Below are 20,527 nucleotides of genomic sequence, written 5' to 3'. Positions count from 1 at the left end.
CTAACAGTAATTGCTATTTTAGAGGTTGCTGAGTGGTTGTAAACTGATTTACTGCAAAATGCATGGGGGTTATATCCTTTGTATAGCTTATATTATAAACAGGACTGTGCTTCGACATTCTGGGCTAGGAAGGTCTTTCAGCTACGTGGAAACAAAGCAAGAACAATCAGCCCTTTTCACTGCCCTATATTCATTATTGTTGATATGAAAAATATGTGGTCTTCAAGCTTCCACTGACCTTGTTTCCTGTCCCCCCCTATTGTACTATCGCCCATATTAGCATTAGTAACCACAATCTAAGTATGTATATTTGAAGTGGATTCTTTTCCCCTTGATTACAAGTTACAGTTTCCTGGATTTTATTCACATTTGATACTATATTTAACGTCACCACTATTATCATTGCATGCAGTGTATCTAACCGATCATTCAAGGTATCCTGCGTCGGTACAGGTATGGTACACATATCCATACAGATAGATGCAGCTGTTTTCTAGTTTAAGCTAAAAGGGGACATATTCTCCAATTCAACCATAGTCATAGATTGTCTATTAAAGATTTATGTACTATGGGGCTATCATTTGCTATACTATGAGAATTATTTAATAAGGGTGTTACTTCAGTGATGTCATGTGTATTTTTTTCTTGAGAGCTTTTCATACATCTCCGTCCTGTCCCCCGTTATGGTTTCTTTGTGAAAAATCCAAAGGAACTTTTAATTTCATGCTGTACCTTATACATCTTTAGTCTGCAGGATGTCCTGGAAGTTGCCTTTGAAGATGGTGAAATTTCAGAAATGTGATTTACATTTCTTGAAAGTTGTTGTATTTTACTAGTGTCTTCCTCTAATGATTTTGATTCATTTCCCAAAGTTAGGGTCTGTCCATCAGATCTAGAAAATAAAATAATTAAATAGGTTTATGATGAGTCGCTGTATTACTCAAAGGGACACTCTAAGCACCAAAACATCTTTTGATTAATTAAGCAGTTTTGGTGCATAGATAATGTGCCTGTAAACCTGTGTGCCTGTAAACTCACTGCTCAATTCTCTGCCATTTAGAAGTTAAATAACTTTGTTTGTACAGTCATAGCCACATCTCCCCTGGCTGAAACTAGCACATTCTCCCTACACACTTCCTGGAAAAAGGCTAAATAGATTATCTTTCCTTATTGCACAGTGTGTTTAATTTAGAATTTATTATCTCCTACCCAGTTAAAAGCCAGGCAGCCTGCACACGCCTCCTGTGTGTGATTACAATTAAACTAACAAAGCAGGAGACAATAACTACTAAAGGTAAACACACTGTACTGTAAGATCTGATTGAAAGTTAAACCTTATTTCATCTGGACTGTGAGTCACAGCCAGGGGAGGCTGCATAAATAAAGCTATTTAACTCCTTAATAGAACTGAGTAGTGAGACTGTGGAGGCATGATCTGTACGCCAAAACATCTTCATTAAGCTGAAGTTGTTTTGGTGACTATAGTGTTCATTTAAGTTACATGATGCCTTATCAAAATAAGGTTTGAAACTATTTTACCTTCTCAACTACAGCATATAGAACTGCCCATTGTAAAGTGCTTCGGTATATGTTGGTGCTCTATGCTTATCAACAACCATCTACAAGTTTAATAGGTATATCATTACATGGTAGACTTATGCACAAATCCGTTCAGCTTTGTCGAATGAATCAAATTCCTTTAAATCTACACCTGAACTTTAGTCCAGGATTAACCTTTGGTATCTGACGAATCAATTAGTCCGGGCTTAAATGATCAGTAGTTTGATTCATTCAACGCAGCTGAAAACGATTTGTGTTTGATCTTTATTTAGTCTTTGCCCCATTATAGCACCTGTTTCTGTCCCACTATATCTCCAATTCGTACAGTGTTGTTCTTTTACTCCTATCGGAGTACATAGATGTATTTTATTAAAATTCATATACTAGTGTGATTTAGGTGCCAAATACACAAATGCCTTCGGGAGCTCCTGAATTATATATACTATGGTTCCCCGGTGGCTTTACTTATCTAATTCCCATTCCTCACAGTAGCAGGAAGTTTGGAGATATACCAAAAGTCACTTTTCTTTTGTGAGCCTTCGGAGGATCCTGTTTCTTGCTGGCACAGAACGTTGTGTTCTGTGTTTCCAGTTGTCAAGTAAATTAATCAGAGATTCCTTTTAGGCAGCAAGTAGGAACGATAAGCCAAGCCTGAAGAAGTCGCATCAAAGATACAGACACATTTGTTTTCAAGCCAAGGAAACATAAAAAAGCTATCCACTTTTGCACAGGCGTTGTATGTATATGGTTTGTACATTGATATAATACAAAAGATAAATACGATGACTGACTGTCACAAATGGGAAAGATAATGAAAGATCAGCGTCAATTGGTCAATAGAAACCACTTGATTTTTTTTGTATAAGGTAAATATTGCAGATATACTAGAAGGATATACCCTAAATATAGTAAAATCTTACAACTTACCAGTTGAGTTGCTGGCTCTGCCCCTGAACCGCCTTTGGCATAATCAGAAATGGTGGTCTGAGCGAATCACAATCCTTCCCTATAGGATTGGCTGAGACTGACAAGGAGGCAGATCAGGGGCAGAGCCAGCACAAGTCAAACACAGCCCTGGCCAATCAGCATCTCCTCATAGAGATGCATTGAGTCAATCAGTTCAGTGTCTGCATGCAGAGGGTGGAGACACTAAATGGCAGTGCTGCTCACTGTGCAGCATTACCCCAGGAAGCACCTCTAGCAGCCATCTGAGGAGTGGCCAGTGGAGTTATCACTAGACTGTAATGTAAACACTGCATTTTCTCTGAAAAGATAGTGTTTACTGCAAAAAGCCTGAAGGGAATGATTCTACTCACCAGAGCAAATCCAGTAAGCTGTGGTTGTACTGGTGACTATAGTGTCCCTTTAATTTCTTACATTTCACAAATCTGGGAAATTATAATAACAAATGTAATGTGTTGTTAATACGTACTCATATTGACTGATATTCTGAGCTAATTCATACATGTCAGAGCAATCCTGGGGCTTCCATAGGAAAGTGCACTACATGCACGTACCTACAAACACACTGACAACTGCTGGCAACAATCCAAACTCATACATAAGTATCTTGGAAATAATGCACTGAGAATAAAGAACTGGTGAGACAAGTTGAATTTATATACAGATTGTCACAGTAGTTGTAATAGATTACACGTGTGATATAGATAACCTAAGTGGACTCTGAGTTCTCCATCCTGTGTGATCGTGGTGTTACGTATTTGACATTGAGGTTGCACGCTGCAGGAAACACTGCCACCTAGCACAGTATACAGTTTGCGTACTATGGAATGACTTCGAAATAAATAGTACATCAAAAAAACTATGGACCTGGGGTTTCTGCGCTAAGATCACTTATCTTAAATGAACACTTTAAGCACCATAACCACTGTGGGGTGATGAAGAGGTTATGGTACCAGGAGTGTCCTAGATCCCCCACATGTAAGTAGTCAAACCGTTTGCTAACAGTTTAACAACTTACCTGGGACCCACCAGGCACCTGTCACCTCCTCCATGACAGCCAGGGGTGCACTCTGAGCACCATAACCAATGCAATGCAATGGAGTGTTTATAGTGTCTGGAGTATTCCTTTAATCTGACCCTGCCAATATGATTGTTGTAGGGTTTGCCACCTCCGTCTTCATACACACACTGTACAGGACCTTTCTGGAGTTATAGAAATAGTGGCATAATTATTATGTGAAAACAATGACGTAGTAACTATACCTTTCATTCCTCTTCATAATAGATTTTTGGTGTTTTGTCCCTTTCTTCAGCGCACTCTGTAGAAATTCTTTTTGGGACAGCAGCTGTTGCCTTTCTCTCTCCATGTTTTCAAGTTGTAGATTAAGAGATTTATTTTCGCTGTCTGATCCTTTCACGGTATTTTCAAGTTTTTGAGCATGCCGCTTTAATGATGATACCTCCAAATGTAGATTTTCATTTATCTAAATCAGAAAGAAAGAAAATAAATTATTTCCCCAAAGCCCAGCCACTTGGGCATATAATGATCTTTTGGGCACTGAGAGACCTGTTTAATTAATCACCAACCTGTACAGGCACATATTCAGCGCTTGCAGGTTACTGAAAAATTCAGGAAGGCAGCTTAGTCACCGGGTTCAGAGTCTCTCTTATCCGGCAGAGAAGAGGAAAAATATATGAGGATGGTGCAGCGCCTAAGATGTCCTTAGAAATGTGAAGATAATAAAATGAAGATGGATCTAGACGTGTATGAATCCAGCAGCAATAAAAATGGTCCAGAAAAAAAGTACTTTTATTAATAAAAACAAAAAAGAAAACAGTTAAAAAAAAATAGTATATTTCACTTTTTACTGTTTTTTTATTTTTGTTTTTATAAATAAAAGTACTTTTTTACTGGACCATTTTGATTGCTGCTGGATTCATACACGTCTAGATCCTTGGTGGGGACACAAAACCACCTACGCCTACTGGATTGAGCAAATCTTATTTTGCTTCATTACTAGTGAGTAGATTTTCAGTTCTCTACTTTTTATTTTGAGATTTTACAGTTACACACTATTGTGTTTTTCTTTTTTTATCCTACATACGGAGTAAGACCACCACCACTTATATTCCGGAGTGGGGATCATACCACTCTACACTGTACTTGGGGAACCGACGTTCTGGCTCCATAACATATGAGTGCACATTTTATATACCTAATCTCACTTTCCGCTATCCTGGTCTGACATACTACACCATAGTATTCTTTTTGTCCCCACTTGCTGAAGAGCAAATCGACACAGAGTAGGACCTGCTGACAGACCGGGGATCATTCCGTCCAAGCGTGAAAGTTGGAGCTACACCTAAGCTTCTGAAAAGTGTGAGTGGATAATTTTTATTACCTTCTTTTATATTGTATGTTACACACTACACTATCAGCTTCTTCTTTTACTATCTTCACATTTCCAAGGACATATTAGGCGCTGCACCATCCTCATATTTTCCCACATATCTCTAGATACTGATAATACAAATATAAATGTTCATAACTTGAGATTAGCACCATTTATCTGTAGTACAATGACGTGCTAGCACAAACAGACTTGTTATTTTTTTGTGGGGGTTGTTGGGATCAGACCACTTTTACATCTCACCATACTTCGAATTGACAACCAAAGTCAAACTCACTTATCATGTGGGATTTCAGATATTTAAGCCACCACTATAGTCTTTCCAGGCGCCCAGGTGTTATATTAATTATTTATATTTTACGTGGTCAATGGTCTTGTGCAAATTGCTGTTTATCTGAATTTTGGGCAATTCGTCTGAAATATTGTATCGAGAAATCACAAAACAAGTGGAATGGACAATGGATAAAACGGTGTTATTTGTATCATGATTCGGAAGTTCCGTCTACAGACAGAGACAGCCCATGTTTACACGACAAGGCAAGAGTCTACCCGGACATGATGAACTATTAGTGTTGCCCAGATGAAAACTTCTGTAAGTATGCTTATTACATGTCTACCGAATATTTAATCGAATGTTTTTCAATAATAAAACAATCATTAATAATAATTAATTAAGACCCAGCATTTAGATTATAACAAGGTCATTTTTTTTCATTAGCAATGACTCATTTATAGAATTAGATACTTACATTTCTGTTGGCTAACAACTGAGAATGAAGCTTAACACATTCTTTTTCCAGACCTTTGGACGCAAACTTAGCTTGAAAGAGTCCAGCATGAAGTGACACCATCTCAAGGTCCATCGAATCCTTTTCTTGTTCTGCACTCCTGCACCTAGTCACCATTTGTTGTGTATATAGCTGCAGTTCTTCTTGCATCTGCACAGAAACAGATAAATAAAATGGATGATAACAAACACATAGACAATGGATAAAGTATTTTGCATGAAACACGTAGACATAATAGTTTTTTCTAACCCAGCAGTTCCCAAACTGTGTGGCGCGGCGCCCTGGGGCAACGCAAAGGGCACACATGGGAGATGCAAGATATTTTCCCAGTGCTATGATTAGCACCGGGAACTGTGCCTCCCTCTCCCCATATGGCTCTGCAGGACTGGAGGTGAGATCAGAGATCTCCCTCTCCGGCCCACCAGCAGTGTAATGCTGGCAGCCAGCAGGGGAGGGAGAGAGGACCCGGAGGAGCTCTAACCACCGGGTTCTCCTCCAAGCAAGCTTGGAACGTTGCCGCAGTTTCCACGGCAATGCTTCGAATCTTGTGAGAGTGTACTCTAGCCTGGGCTGCTAGAGTTCACTCTCACCACTAGGACCGCCAGGGTTCTCTACCAGACCACCAGGGATTGCAGGGAATGTCCCCCCCCCCCCACCAGGCAAAGGTAAGCAGGGAGGGGGGATATCAAAATTATTTGGATTTTTAAATTAAAAAATATATATATTTATTAGTCTACCCTTCTCCTGCTACCCTTCCCCCCTATACACACATTGCCCCCTTTACACACACACTGGCCTCCATACACACTGTCCCTGTACACAATGCCCCTCCTACACTACACACACTGATGCATGCTGTAGTGTTTATTGAGCCTGTATTGTTTCTTTAAATAATTGACATGTGCCCCTCCCGAGATTAGGTTCTGGATCCGCCCCTGACAGGGAAACATTTAACATGGGGCGCCCTGGAAAAATATTAAAACATTAAGGGCGCCTTTAACTTAAAAAGCTTGGGAACCACTGTTCCAACCATTACTGTACCTGCAATTTTGTATTTGGGTATACCACCATTATTTGTACTATATTTTTTGTTTTAATTAAAACCAACGGGGGAAATAAAAAGCGTTAGATTTTTATAAATGGACCCAGTCACTTATACGGTCTATTTCGGTTGCTTTAAAAACTGACTGGGGTCTGACTGAGTACCTGCCCGAAATTATTTTATAATCACATAAGGTGTATTCCTTATTGTGGAAATTTTATATTGTGCAAGTTAGAATCCTCCAACCTGTGTGTGGTCATTTTTATGTTCAAAAATCGAGGAGACTTATCAAACTGCTGTCTTCTAAAAAGTGGTGCAAAGTGTAAAAGGGGTAGTGTCACCAATTGAAAGTGCCTGCTCATTGCACTAGTTTCCATGGTGATTGTCCTAGCTTTAGAACAGAATATTAGATTTAAATGTCTTGGTTAAAGGGACACTATAGGCACCCAGACCACTTAATCTCAGACGCATTATATTTTTAGGGTAACAGAATGATTATCTTTTTCGCTAATGGAATGGATAGAATGTTGGGGTTAACAGCTACAATATCAACATTAATCAGCAGAACCACAGGGTAGGCAAACAGAGTCTTATGGTGGCTTTGTTAAATCTTTGGTGAATAGGCAGAATATCAGACAGAATCTTAAGCTCTCAAGTGTATAACTGAGTCATTTAACTATTGAGAAGGTTAAGTACTCTCAAGTTTAATATTTACGTATCACACCCTATTATTTGCTAATTAGCTGAAACATTCTCTAACTGAATTTGTGCATTTATGGGAAAAGGAATGTCAAGAATTTGCTTGCCTTAAAGGGCACTTTATTACAAAGCATCCTCGTCATGTCTGGACATGTAGATCAGGAGTGGCCATTGTTGATTTTTTTTAAAGCAAGCAATGCAGACAGACAGATTACTACAAAAACTCTTGGATATTATTTCATAACTGAGCGTTGCTCCTATGTATGACATTGATCCTACATTTCACAACATTATCGAGGGATATGAAATGTTGAAAAGATTTCATATTCCCGTGCTGTTGTTTGTTCTGCAAGGCACATACATTCATAAGATTATTTTGTTAACAATATCTAAAGTACACAGGCTATGTAGATTGCAAACAGAATAGCTTCTTCTAGCCTGGGCAAATATAGTATTGTGAAATGTCTCATACTTAGCCATATCATGATAACAATAGCCATAGCTAATTTTTAATGCCTTCACTGCCAACGTGTTTACGTGTTCTTGGTTTGAAATGACAATGCATACCTTGTTTAATAACTCCAATGTGCTAAACTGTTGGTATTTGTGGTCACTGCGTACGTTTCTCAGTTTTCTGAATGGGGAACTAGTGATAGACTAAGAACATCAGCAGACACTCCAATATGTGCCTAGTTAAAGTCATTCTCATTGAAGCATCAGGAGAATGAGCAAATGGGCACCGTCTTCGTAACTTTGAGATTATACCGCGAGGGTTTAACCACTTTAGGTTGTATGGGTACCATAACAACTTCACTGAGAGTGCAGAGAAAGATGGAAGGAGGTCATGTGCGACCACCCCATCAAAGTTAAGCTTAGATTGTAATGTATCATGTGGTTAACTTTATCCAGCTGGAAGTTGTAGGTGACATGTTATGTGAGAGGAACACTCCAAGTGCCATAACCACTATAGCACATGTTAGACCAGTGTATCGATACAGTGTATCGATCATTCCCATGGACTGTCTCTTCTCAATTCTCTGCCATTTAAGATTTAAATAAAATGTTTTTGCAGCCCCAGCCATACCCTGGCTGTGACTCACATGGCCTCCATGATAAAGACAGCACAGTGTGTTTACTTTAAACTTTCCTATCTAAACTTTACTCACACACAGGTTACTGCTGCAGGCACTAGCAAGCAAATAAGAGCAAGACATAAAAACATCTAAAAAGTGTGTAGAGAGACGGTAACATGCAGGGAGGTGTGACTATGGCAACATAAACAAAGTGATTTAACTTCTAAACAGCAGATAATTGAAACTGCAGGGGCATGATCTATACACCAAAACCAGTCCATTTAACTAAAGTTGTTCTGGTGCTTAAAGTGTCCATAAGTAAACGGTAACTCTCACAAATGTTTCTGCTTTTCGGATTAGGATTTATAGAGCAGAGACTTACCTCTTCAAGCTCTTGCTGTTTTTTCATACACAAGCTCAATCCATTTGAATGATTACTTGTTCTTACAGCCGCACAGGTTTTCATTTTCTGATTAATATTATTAATCTCCCTTTCCAATGTATTAATCCTGAAAACAGAATATATTGGAAAAAGCAAGTCATTTATTTAATGCAAGTAACCAAGTATACCCACTGCAAATTCTTTTAGTTAAAAAAACAAAAACATAATATAACATTTATTTGAAAAGTAGAAACATAGAAACATAGAATGTGACGGCAGATAAGAACCATTCGGCCCATCTAGTCTGCCCAATTTTCTAAATACTTTCATTAGTCCCTGGCCTTATCTTATAGTTAGGATAGCCTTATGCCTATCCCACGCATGCTTAAACTCCCTCACTGTGTTAACCTCAACCACTTCAGCTGAAAGGCTATTCCATGCATCCACTACCCTCTCAGTAAAGTAATACTTCCTGATACTATTTTTAAACCTTTGCCCCTCTAATTTAAGACTATGTTGTGGTAGTTTTTCTTCTTTTAAATATAGTCTCCTCCTTTACTGTGTTGATTCCCTTTATGTATTTAAATGTTTCTATCATATCCCCCTGTCTCGTCTTTCCTCCAAGCTATACATGTTAAGATCCTTTAACCTTTCCTTGTAAGTTTTATCCTGCAATCCATGAACCAGTTTAGCAGCCCTTCTCTGAACTCTCTCTAAAGTATAGTGATGTCGTGAACATAAAATTTTGTGAACCGGGCGAACCGCCATGGACTTCAATGGGCAGGCGAATTTTAAACCCCACAGGGACTCTTTCTGGCCACAATAGTGATGGAAAAGTTGTTTCAAGGGGACTAACACCTGGACTGTGGCATGCCGGAGGGGGATCTATGGCAAAACTCCCATGGAAAATGACATAGTTGATGCAGAGTCTGGTTTTAATCCATAAAGGGCATAAATCACCTAACATTCCTAAATTGTTGGGAATAACGTGCTTTAAAACATCAGGTATGATGTTGTATCGATCAGGTAGTGTAAGGGTTATGCCCGCTTCACAGTGGCAGACCAAACTCCCCGTTTAACGCACCGCAAACAACCGCAAACAGTCCATTTGCACAACCGCAAACTCCCCATTTGCACAAGGTTGGATACCAAGCTAGCCATGTCCCGTTCCTTGTCCTCACTGATGTCATTGAAGGTCTCTTCCTCCACCCAGCCACGTACAACACCAAGGGTCCCTGAAAGGTGACAACAAGCCCCCTGGAACTCCTGCTGTGTTTGGTCTTCCACCTCCTCAAAGCCACCTTCCTCCTCTGACTCCTCTTCTTCAGACTCCTCTCTCTGTGTTGCCTCTCTCTGCGTTATTATAAGGTGTGTTAAGTAGTACTATTCCTATCAGTTTAATCCCTGTTACGTCCCCTATCCGGGGACGTGTATATGGCATCGATTTTAGGAACCGGGAGATGGAAAAATATGCTTGGTCGGTCCTCCTACTTCAAATTTGGGGCACTGCGCGTGCAATCTAATGTGCCACCAGATAGGAGTGGTGTGTTAAGTAGTACTATTCCTTTCAGTTTAATCCCTGTTACGTCCCCTATCAGGGGACGTGTATATGGCATTGATTTTAGGAACCGGGAGATGGAAAAAGATGCTTGGTCGGTCCTCCTACTTCAAATTTGGGGCACTGCGTGTGCAATCTAATGTGCCACCAGATACGAGTGGTGTGTTAAGTAGTACTATTCCTTTCAGTTTAATCCCTGTTACGTCCCCTATCAGGGGACGTGTATATGGCATAGATTTTAGGAACCGGGAGATGGAAAAAGATGCTTGGTCGGTCCTCCTACTTCAAATTTGGGGCACTGCGCGTGCAATCTAATGTGCCACCAGATAGGAGTGGTGTGTTAAGTAGTACTATTCTTATCAGTTTAATCCCAATGTCACGACTACTAGTGTGGTCCAGCACGCAGAAACTATGTAAACATATACATAGGCAAGAAAAGGAAAATAAAAGGACAGAGCGTAAACCAGACCTTAGAATGGCCGGACTCATACGCTAGAGACAGAAAATGGTCAAAGGGAAAGCCGAGGTCAAGATAGCTAGAAAATACACAATACCGTTTACACAAGCCAAGTCAGGGAAACCAGAATTCAGAATAACCAGGGAAAAGACAAGATCAGGATACCAGGAAATCAGATTCACAATGATAAAGCACTCTCAGGAAACCAGGAACAGGAAACCACGACAGGGCAAGGTACTGGGGTGAGCTAGGGATTTAAATATCACAGGGCGGGCCGGCAGCCGCGACACCCTGTTACGTCCCCCTCATCAGGATTTTTTTAGTCGAATGTATCGCCCAATGTCAGTCCCTTCGGGATCCGTCCCTCATTCATCTTAATAAAGATGAGGTAATCTAGACTTTTTTGACCTAGGCGACTTCTCTTCTCAGTGACAATACCTCCTGCTGCACTGAAGGTCCTTTCTGACAGGACACTTGAAGCGGGGCAGGTCATAAGTTCTATCGCAAATTGGGATAGCTCAGGCCACAGGTCAAGCCTGCACACCCAGTAGTCAAGGGGTTCATCGCTCCTCAGAGTGTCGATATTTGCACTTAAGGCGAGGTAGTCTATCTGTCGGTCGAGTCGTTCTCTGAGGGTGGACCCCGAAGGGCTGTGGCGATGCGTAGGACTTAAAAAGCTCTGCATGTCCTCCATCAACAACACGTCTGTAAAGCGTCCTGTCCATGCCGGCGTGGTCGTGGGAGGAGGAGGATTAATTTCACGTCTTCCCCTGTTAGATTCCCGTTGTGCTGTGACATCACCCTTATACGCTATGTAAAGCATACTTAATTGATTTTGGAACTGCTGCATCCTTTCCGACTTGCCGTAATTCGGTAACATTTCAGGCACTTTCTGCTTATACCGGGGGTCTAGTAGCGTGGACACCCAGTACAGGTCGTTATCCTTCAGCCTTTTTATACGAGGGTCCCTCAACAGACACGACAGCATGAAAGACCCCATTTGCACAAGGTTGGATGCTGAGCTACTAATGTTCTGTTCCTCGTCCTCAGTGATCTCACTGAAGGTATGTTCTTCCCCCCAGCCACGTACAACACCACGGGTACCAGACAGGTGACAACGAGCACCCTGGGATGCCTGTTGTGGTTGGTCTTCCTCCTCCTCCTCAAAGCCACATTCCTCCTCTGACTCCTCTTCCTCACAATCCTCTTCCAGTGTTGCCGCAGGTCCAGCAAGCGATGCTGATAAGGCTGTTTCTGGTGGTGATGGTGACCACAACTCTTCCTCTTCACGCTCATCTACGGCCTGATCCAACACTCTTCGCAGGGCACGCTCCATGAAGAAAACAAATGGTATGATTTCGCTGATGGTGCCTTCGGTGCGACTGACTAGGTTTGTCACCTCTTCAAAAGGACGCATGAGCCTACAGGCATTGCGCATGAGCATCCAGTAACGTGGCAAAAAAAATTCCCAGCTCCGCAGAGGCTGTCCTAGCATCCCGGTCATACAAATACTCATTAACGCCTTTTTCTTGTTGGAGCAGGCGGTCGAACATTAGGAGTGTTGAATTCCAACGTGTCGGGCTGTCGCAAATCAAGCGCCTCACTGGCATGTTTTTTCTCCGCTGGATATCTGAAAAGTGCACCATGGCCGTGTAGGAACGCCTGAAATGGCCACACACCTTCCTGGCCTGCTTAAGGACGTCCTGTAAGCCTGGGTACTTATGCACAAAGCATTTTACGATCAGATTACACACATGTGCTATGCACGGCACATGTGTTAACTTGCCCAAATGCAATGCCGCCAACAAATTTCTTCCGTTGTCACAAACCACTTTGCCAATCTCCAGTTGGTGCGGAGTCAGCCACTGATCCACCTGTGCGTTCAGGGCGGACAGGAGTGCTGGTCCGGTGTGACTCTCTGCTTTCAGGCAAGTCAACCCCAAGACGGCGTGACACTGCCGTATCCGGGATGTGGAATAGTACCTGGGGAGCTGGGGGGTGCCGTTGATGAAGAGCAAGATGCAGCAGCAGAAGAGGACTCAGCCGAGGAGGTTATGGAAGAGGATGGAGTAGGAGGAGTAGAGGAGGTGGCAGCAGGCCTGCCTGCAAGTCGTGGCGGTGTCACCAACTCCTCTGCAGAGCCACGCATTCCATGCTTGGCAGCCGTCAGCAGGTTTACCCAATGCGCACTGTGTAGGTGATATACCTGCCCTGACCATGCTTTGCAGACCAGGTATCAGTGGTCAGATGGACCCTTGCCCCAACACTGTGTGCCAGACATGCCATTACTTCCTTTTGCACAATCGAGAACAGGTTTGGGATTGCCTTTTGTGCAAAGAAATTTCGGCCGGGTACCTTCCACTGCGGTGTCCCAATAGCTAAATAATTTTGGAACGCCTCAGACTCCACCAGCTTGTATGGTAAAAGCTGGCGGGCTAAGAGTTCAGTCAAGCCAGCTGTCAGACGCCGGGCAAGGGGGTGACTTTGTGACATTGGCTTCTTACGCTCAAACATGTCCATGACCGACACCTGACTGTGGGCAGATGAGCAGGAACTGCTCAAGGCGAGAGATGGAGGGGTGGATGGTTGAGAGGGGGCAAAGAGGACAGCAGTGGTTAACGTGGCTGAAGATGCTGGACCAGGAGGAGGATGGCGGCTTTGAGTTTGTGTGCTGCTTGTACTCATGTGTTGATCCCATAGGCGTTTGTGATGTGCGATCATGTGCCTTCTCAAAGCAGTTGTACCTAGGTGTGTGTTGGACTTCCCACGACTCAGTTTCTTTTGGCACAGGTTGCAAATGGCATCGCTGTTGTCAGAGGCAGACACACAAAAAAAATGCCACACTGCTGAGCTCTGCAATGACGGCATTCTGGTGATGGCAACAACATGCGTTGATTGGCGTGCTGTCTGGCTAACCCCGGGTGCCGATGCATGCTGTCTGACTGTGCCACTAGCTCCTTGCGGCGACCTCCCCCTGCTTCCAACTCGTCTCCTCCTCCTCCTCTCTGTCTCCCCATCTGAACTTTCCCCCTGTTCTTCTTCTCTTCTAGCGGGCACCCACGTGACATCCACGGACGCATCGTCATCATCAACCGATTCACTTGTATCTGACAACTCAGCAAAGGAAGCAGCAGCGGGTACAACATCATCATCATCATCACACCGTACGTCCATGTGTGTAATGCTGCCTGACTGAGACATATCCCCGTTATCTACATCCTCTGGCAATAATGCTTGCGCATTACTCATTTCTTCCAACTGATGTGTAAATAACTCCTCTGACATACCAAGTGAAGCTGCTGTGGTGCTAGTGTTGGTGGTGGCGGCAGGCGGGGGATTGGTAACTTGAGAGGTGCCCGAAGCTAAGCTGGAGGAGGTTGGTGCATCAAGGTTCCGAGCGGAAGCTGTAGAAGATTGGGTGTCCTGTGTTAGCCAGTCAACTATGTCCTCCGAACTTTTCGAGTTCAGGGTACGTGACCTCTGAACACTGGGCATTATTCTAGGGCCAAAGGGAATCACAGCACCACGACGGCCCCTGCGGGGTGGCCTGCCTCTGCCTGTCATTTTTTGGGGGATTAGTGGTACTATGCATGCAAGCTACTGTGAGACCAGATATGAGTGGCACTGTGCAGTGGCAGAAGTTGGCAGAGTAGACGCTGTAGGCCTGACACACGCTTACAGACAACTAACTGCTATTCTATCTATTACAGTCAAAATTGTATTGTTTTTTAAAAGTGTACACTACTGTTACACCAGATATGAGTTGCACTGGTGTGACACTGTGCCCTGGCAGGCCCTGAAATGCACACGCGTGAAGGAAACTGACTGCTATTATATTACAGTCAAAAAAGTTTTGTTTTTTTTAAATGCAAGCTATTGTGTCACCAGTGAGTGAGTGGTGGCACTGGGCAGGCCCTGAAACGCACACTCATGAAGGAAACTGACTGCTATTATATTACAGTCAAAAAAGTTGTGTTTTTTTTTAAATGCAAGCTATTGGGACACCAGTGAGTGAGTGGTGGCACTGGGCAGGCCCTGAAACGCACACTCATGAAGGAAACTGACTGCTTTTATATTACAGTCAAAAAAGTTATTATTTTTTTTAAATGCAAGCTATTGGGACACCAGTGAGTGAGTGGTGGCACTGGGCAGGCCCTGAAACGCACACTCGTGAAGGAAACTGACTGCTATTATATTACAGTCCAAAAAGTTTTTTTTTTGTTAAATGCAAGCTATTGTGACACCAGATATGAGTGGTGGCACTGGGCAAGTGGGCACAGTATACGCTGTGAGCCTGACACACACGCTGGCAGACAACTAACTGCTATTCAATCTATTACAGTCAAAAAAAATTTTTTTTTTAAAAATGTACACTACTGTTACACCAGATATGAGTTGCACTGGTGTGACACTGTGCCCTGGCAGGCCCTGAAACGCACACACGTAAAATATCAATATCCTTACGAAGATACGGTCTCCAGTACTGCGTACAATACTCCAAGTGAGGTCTGACCAGTGTTCTGTACAATGGCATGAGCACTTCCCTCTTTCTACTGCTAATACCTCTCCCTATACAACCAAGCATTCTGCTAGCATTTCCTGCTGCTCTATTACATTGTCTGCCTACCTTTAAGTCATCAGGATGCACAAAACACAAACCTAGTAGCTGATTTCTAGAAGGAAACCACACAGTTTGTTCTATAAAAGATGCTGTAGGGAGAATATGGAAGAAAAAAATGGCTGCCACTTACAGTCCCTCTGCAGAAACATAGATGGACACAACAAGACCCTGTCAGTGAAATAGGAGTTTATGGGTCAAATTCAGCGTTGCCTCACATTACAATGCAAATGTTAGCAAGTGTATACCCACTTATTGGTAGTAACAGGATTTAACAACAAACAAATAAAATCATGTTCTACAAGCAAATAATTATAGACCATCTGCTCAATAAAATAACACGGGTTTGTTTTATAAGAACAATGACAAAGGTCTCATGGAATGATAGGGAGGAAAACATAGTGAAAATAAAGTGGAGCACTAGGAAAATCGACATGCATACAAACACACAAAACCTGTGTGCCTTCAACACACAATCACTTATCTTGCAATATATTAAATTAAAATCTTTAAGAAAAGGTAAAAAATGCCACGTGTGAATAAAGGTCACTGTCACGGAATCTAAATCCAACTTATTACAGTGCGAGAGAATTAAGTTAATCATATATATGAGGAATGGAGGGATAACTTTATTTATATATGTGACAAACGCTCTTTACCTCAGACATTTGCCACGAACTCCTGGAGGAGTGTGGAAGCTGGCCTCCTGCCCACCGACTAAGGTCCAGGTCTGAGACCCTGTTCCGGAGTTACCCTCCTGAGCCGCCATTAGCAGCTCTCCCTGTGTGCCCCTGGTTCGGCACTTTCCCTTCATTTGAATGGAACCGAATGCTAGCTCCCTGGCGGCTGAACTAAACCTATGAATGGTCCTCAACGGTACTTAGCTGCGACCCCTACGGAACTAATTTCGGCATGAGGACTCCGTGGGTCCCAAGACACCTCAGCGGTACTTAGCCGCGAATGTTATTGAACTTTTTTCGGCATGAGGGGACTGTGCGGTTGCTGGACAACTTGGTCCAGGGTTTAAACCACTTCGACCTGCAGGGGAACAAATGCTACCTGAGAGCAAGGTGGAGCACCCCTTATTTCGGCCACAGGAGCTCCCAAAAGTTGACCGGCAAAAGCACCAAACACCCTGGAACTATTTTGGGCATAGCAACACGTGCTGCCGGTCAAAACTTAAACACAGTGGCGTTTCCGCTACACTGCTTAGATCTGAGTGCTATTTGAAAAACTTGGGCGCTCAAATCAGGGTTTTTTGGGGATGTATTATTTGTGGGGTTATTGTATAATTGTATGACGTTTTAGTGTATTTTTTTGCTTTATGTTTTTGTGTTTGCCTCACTGTTGGGAGATAATTAGCTTACCGGTCTTAAACGCAATTATCTCCCAGGCACAGAGATCTCTGGGAGAGGCTTGTCTTGTATTGAATGGGAACCCCATTCTAGGGGGGTGTATATAAGCAGACACTTGGCCATAATAAAGCAGTTCATTTTCACCCTTCACTCAGTTTGGGCTAGTGTTTGGGTGGATCAGCTATACTCTCTGCAACAGAGCTTGAAGCTGTACCCAGGACCCTGTTCCAGGATGGGAAGCGATGGAGAGACCCCAGCCAAGCTGCTGCGGCTAGGGGCTGAAGCACTCCTGTGTCCCACAGGAGAGCTAGGAAGAGTGCTTGATGGAGGTAAGCAGTCGGGGTGCCAGGCGGTCCGTCACAATGTATATGTGTTTATTCATGTGTCAGAACTGGGTTTATTGTATTGAGTAACATTTAGGCAGTTGAAAAAGGTAGAGGTAAAGGTAGAGGTAAATTTAAAAAAACAAGGCGGCTGTCCTATACTCCTTGATCTTCCTTCCACTGTCTGATGTCCTGGGATGTGGAATAAAAATCTAAATCAGGTAGAGACCTAGTGAAACATCCTCTGTCTTAGTCCATCAATGACTTCACCAAGGACCATCTCAGGGCTGAAACATTGTGATCTTCAATCTATTGTCTCTATGCTACACAGCCATATGTGAGTGCCTAGTTCATGATAGATAGATAGATAGATAGATAGACTGTTCTTTTCTTTTGTCCTTTCTGTAGTCAATAGACAGACAGATTCCACCATTCATAATCGAAACTGTGGATCAATTTATCAACAACGACAAGAAACAATTAATATCTCATGCCTACTTACCTACTATTATTAACACAATCAGAATCACTTGGTAATTTTGTTTGGAACCTCCAGTCCTTTTTTTCATTTATTTCACTGGTATATGGAGTAAATGAGTTTCTGAAGTTGTCACTTTGTTTCAGGCTGTGCATTCTTGATTCCAAATTCTGATTAAATCAAAATATCAAATTATATGTAATTGTTTATAAATTCCAATCATGTTTAGTTTGAATTCATTGGATTGGCTTCAATTCTGATGATCTCAGCCAAAGAGGTGGGAAGGGGGCAGAGACCAACACTTTGCTGTCCAATCAGCATCTCCTCATAGAGGTGCATTGATTCATTGCATGGCTATGGGGAAAGTTCATTGTCTCCTCTGCATGTCTGACCCAGGAAGCACCTCTAGTGACCGTCTGAGTGACTGCAACTAGAGATGTCCTTAGAGAGCAATGTAAACACTGCCTCTTCTCTGAAGGAAGCTGTCTAACGTAGGTCTACCCACCACCGGACCAATACATTTACACCCAACAATGTGTGTATGTCAAAATGCCTAAATAACGATAAGAAACAACAGCAATGGTCTAACCGGAGGCATAATTGCAGAAATGTCGGGCCATATATGTAAATATGGACAATTAAATAAACAATGGAATCTAAAATGTTTCTTTATTTTCTTTAAACATTCAAAAAACCCTTGTAAACCTACCTGTTGCCTTTGTAGCAAGTGCTCAAGTCTTGATTGATTGCTCATAATATCATTTTCTTGGTCATGTAGACAGCTCCTTTGATGCTGTAGAGCATAAAGCGCATTTTCGAGACTGTCTCCAAGAACTGATCTCCTGTTCTCAGATCTGAATAACTCGTGTTCCAAAGCACCTTCTAGTAAGCCATATCTCATAGGCCAATAGTCAGCTTTATACCGGGATCCATAACATTCAGAACTTGATGCACTGCTCTTTAAACTAATGTAAACAGTTAAGCAGTCAGATCAATAATTAACAATTCAATTTTAAAGGATTATTTACCAAAATGAGAATTCAAACTGCATTCTAAGCTAATTAAAAAAGTAAGATCAATATGGGGCAAAATACATTTTCTAAATTTTCAGTTCCGTTACTTTGGTCTTAGAATAGAAATTCACTTTGGATCCACCTTGAATTCTCAATTTAGTGAATTACCTTCCAACATAACTTTTTTAGACATTACGTGGATTAAACAAATATTCACTAGCAGAAATAGAGGTTGAAATTGAAATTCTAAAATTCAAGCAAAACACACGGACGCTTTTACAAGCCATACCAAGTTGTAACCAATATTGCTTTTATTAAATAAGTTGATTCGATTTTTAATCAAGATGATTATTTTGAGTGACATTACACATATTGTTTGCAAGCTGGTGCGATTTGACTGCTAAAGGATAGCCTCTAAGCCAATGAATTAGATGGCATAACAAGTGGTCAGAAATCAGCGGGTAAATAAAAAGGGAATATTGTGTATGCCCAGGGTTAGGACATGATTTAGGGGGGGTAAAGAAGCTAATCTATATAAAACATAACAATAATTTTGGTTTATTAATGTATAATTATACTACACTTGCCAATCATATCTTCCATCATGGCTACGTAATTTGTAAGACCACCTTTCGAGTGCCAGGCTAGGTGCAAACATGTTTAGATATGGATGTTTACGATAAGAATTGATACTACATGTATTTTGTATTTGGTAGCATTACCTTGGGACTCCACTGTCTAGTTCTTGTTCGGAATACATGAAGCTATTATACAGCATTGGTGAGCTGCATCTAGATGTATGGAACATATTCTAAAAAGCATACAAGAGATGAAAAATAGAAAAAAAATTGAATACATTAAAAATAATTATATATCTCCAAGGTTTATTGCTTATAGTTTTTATTGCGTGTATTCGGAATAAAGTTAAAATGTTTTAGTCTTGAAACGTTCAGTAAAAACTACACTGATCGTTCACAACATTAAAACCACCTGCCTAATCAGGTACGTCCTCCTCGTGCTGCCCAAACAGCTCTGATGCGTCAAGGCATGGACTCCACAAGACCTCTGAACGTCTGCTGTGGTATCTGGCACCAAGACATTAGCTGCAAATCCTTTAAGTCCTGCAAGTTGCCAGGTAGGGCCTCAATAGATTGGATTTGTTGTTCCAGCACATCCCACACATGCTCAATCGGATTGAGATCTGAGGAATTTCGAGGCCAAGGCTACACCTTGAACTCTTTGTATGGTCCTCAAACTATTCTTGAAAACTTTTTGCAGTGTAACAGGGTACATTATCCTCCTGAAAGAGGCCACTGCCACCAGGGAACTCCATTGCCATGAAGTGGTGGAGGTGGTTTGCAACAATCTCTAGGTAGGTAATTTATGTCAAAGCAACATCCACAGAACATTGCCACTGCCAAACTGCCTTCTTTCTATAGTGCATCTTGCTGCCATCTTTTCCTAATGTAAAAGACAAACACACACCAGGCCATCCACCTGATCTAAAATAAATAGTGATTCCTTAGACCAGGCAACCTTCTTCCATTGCTCCATGGTCTAGTTCTGAAGGCGCTTTCGGTGGTGGACTGGAATCATCATGGACACTCTGACCGGTCTGCGGCTATGCAGCCCAATACGCAGCAAACTGCAATGCACTGTTATTCTCACACCTCTCTAACATGGGCAGCATTATGTTTTTATGCAATTTGACCTAAGTAGCTCTTCTGTGTGATCGGACCAGATGGACTAGCCTTCACTCCCCAAGTGCACCAGTTGTTCTTCATTGCACCACTTTTGGTAGGTACTA

General features: G+C 42.1%; 1 protein-coding gene across 1 annotated transcript in view; it reads right to left on the bottom strand.

Annotated features, from left to right (window-relative positions):
- Positions 1-20,527, bottom strand: part of LOC134612260 (coiled-coil domain-containing protein 18-like) — a 76,095-nt gene that overhangs the window by 44,487 nt on the left and 11,081 nt on the right. Inside the window, exons 2-8 of the mRNA XM_063456606.1 lie at positions 19,443-19,531; positions 18,417-18,672; positions 17,732-17,877; positions 8,919-9,045; positions 5,684-5,872; positions 3,787-4,007; positions 733-892 (exon numbers count right to left, since the gene is read on the bottom strand). Of these exons, the coding sequence (XP_063312676.1) occupies positions 733-892; positions 3,787-4,007; positions 5,684-5,872; positions 8,919-9,045; positions 17,732-17,877; positions 18,417-18,672; positions 19,443-19,531 (1,188 nt within the window). The remainder of the gene's footprint in view (positions 1-732; positions 893-3,786; positions 4,008-5,683; positions 5,873-8,918; positions 9,046-17,731; positions 17,878-18,416; positions 18,673-19,442; positions 19,532-20,527) is intronic.

Source organism: Pelobates fuscus, chromosome 5, assembly GCF_036172605.1.
Source record: "Pelobates fuscus isolate aPelFus1 chromosome 5, aPelFus1.pri, whole genome shotgun sequence".
Taxonomy (NCBI): domain Eukaryota; kingdom Metazoa; phylum Chordata; class Amphibia; order Anura; family Pelobatidae; genus Pelobates; species Pelobates fuscus.
Note: the sequence above shows the minus strand (reverse complement) of the source record. Positions and strands in the feature narration are given on the sequence as shown.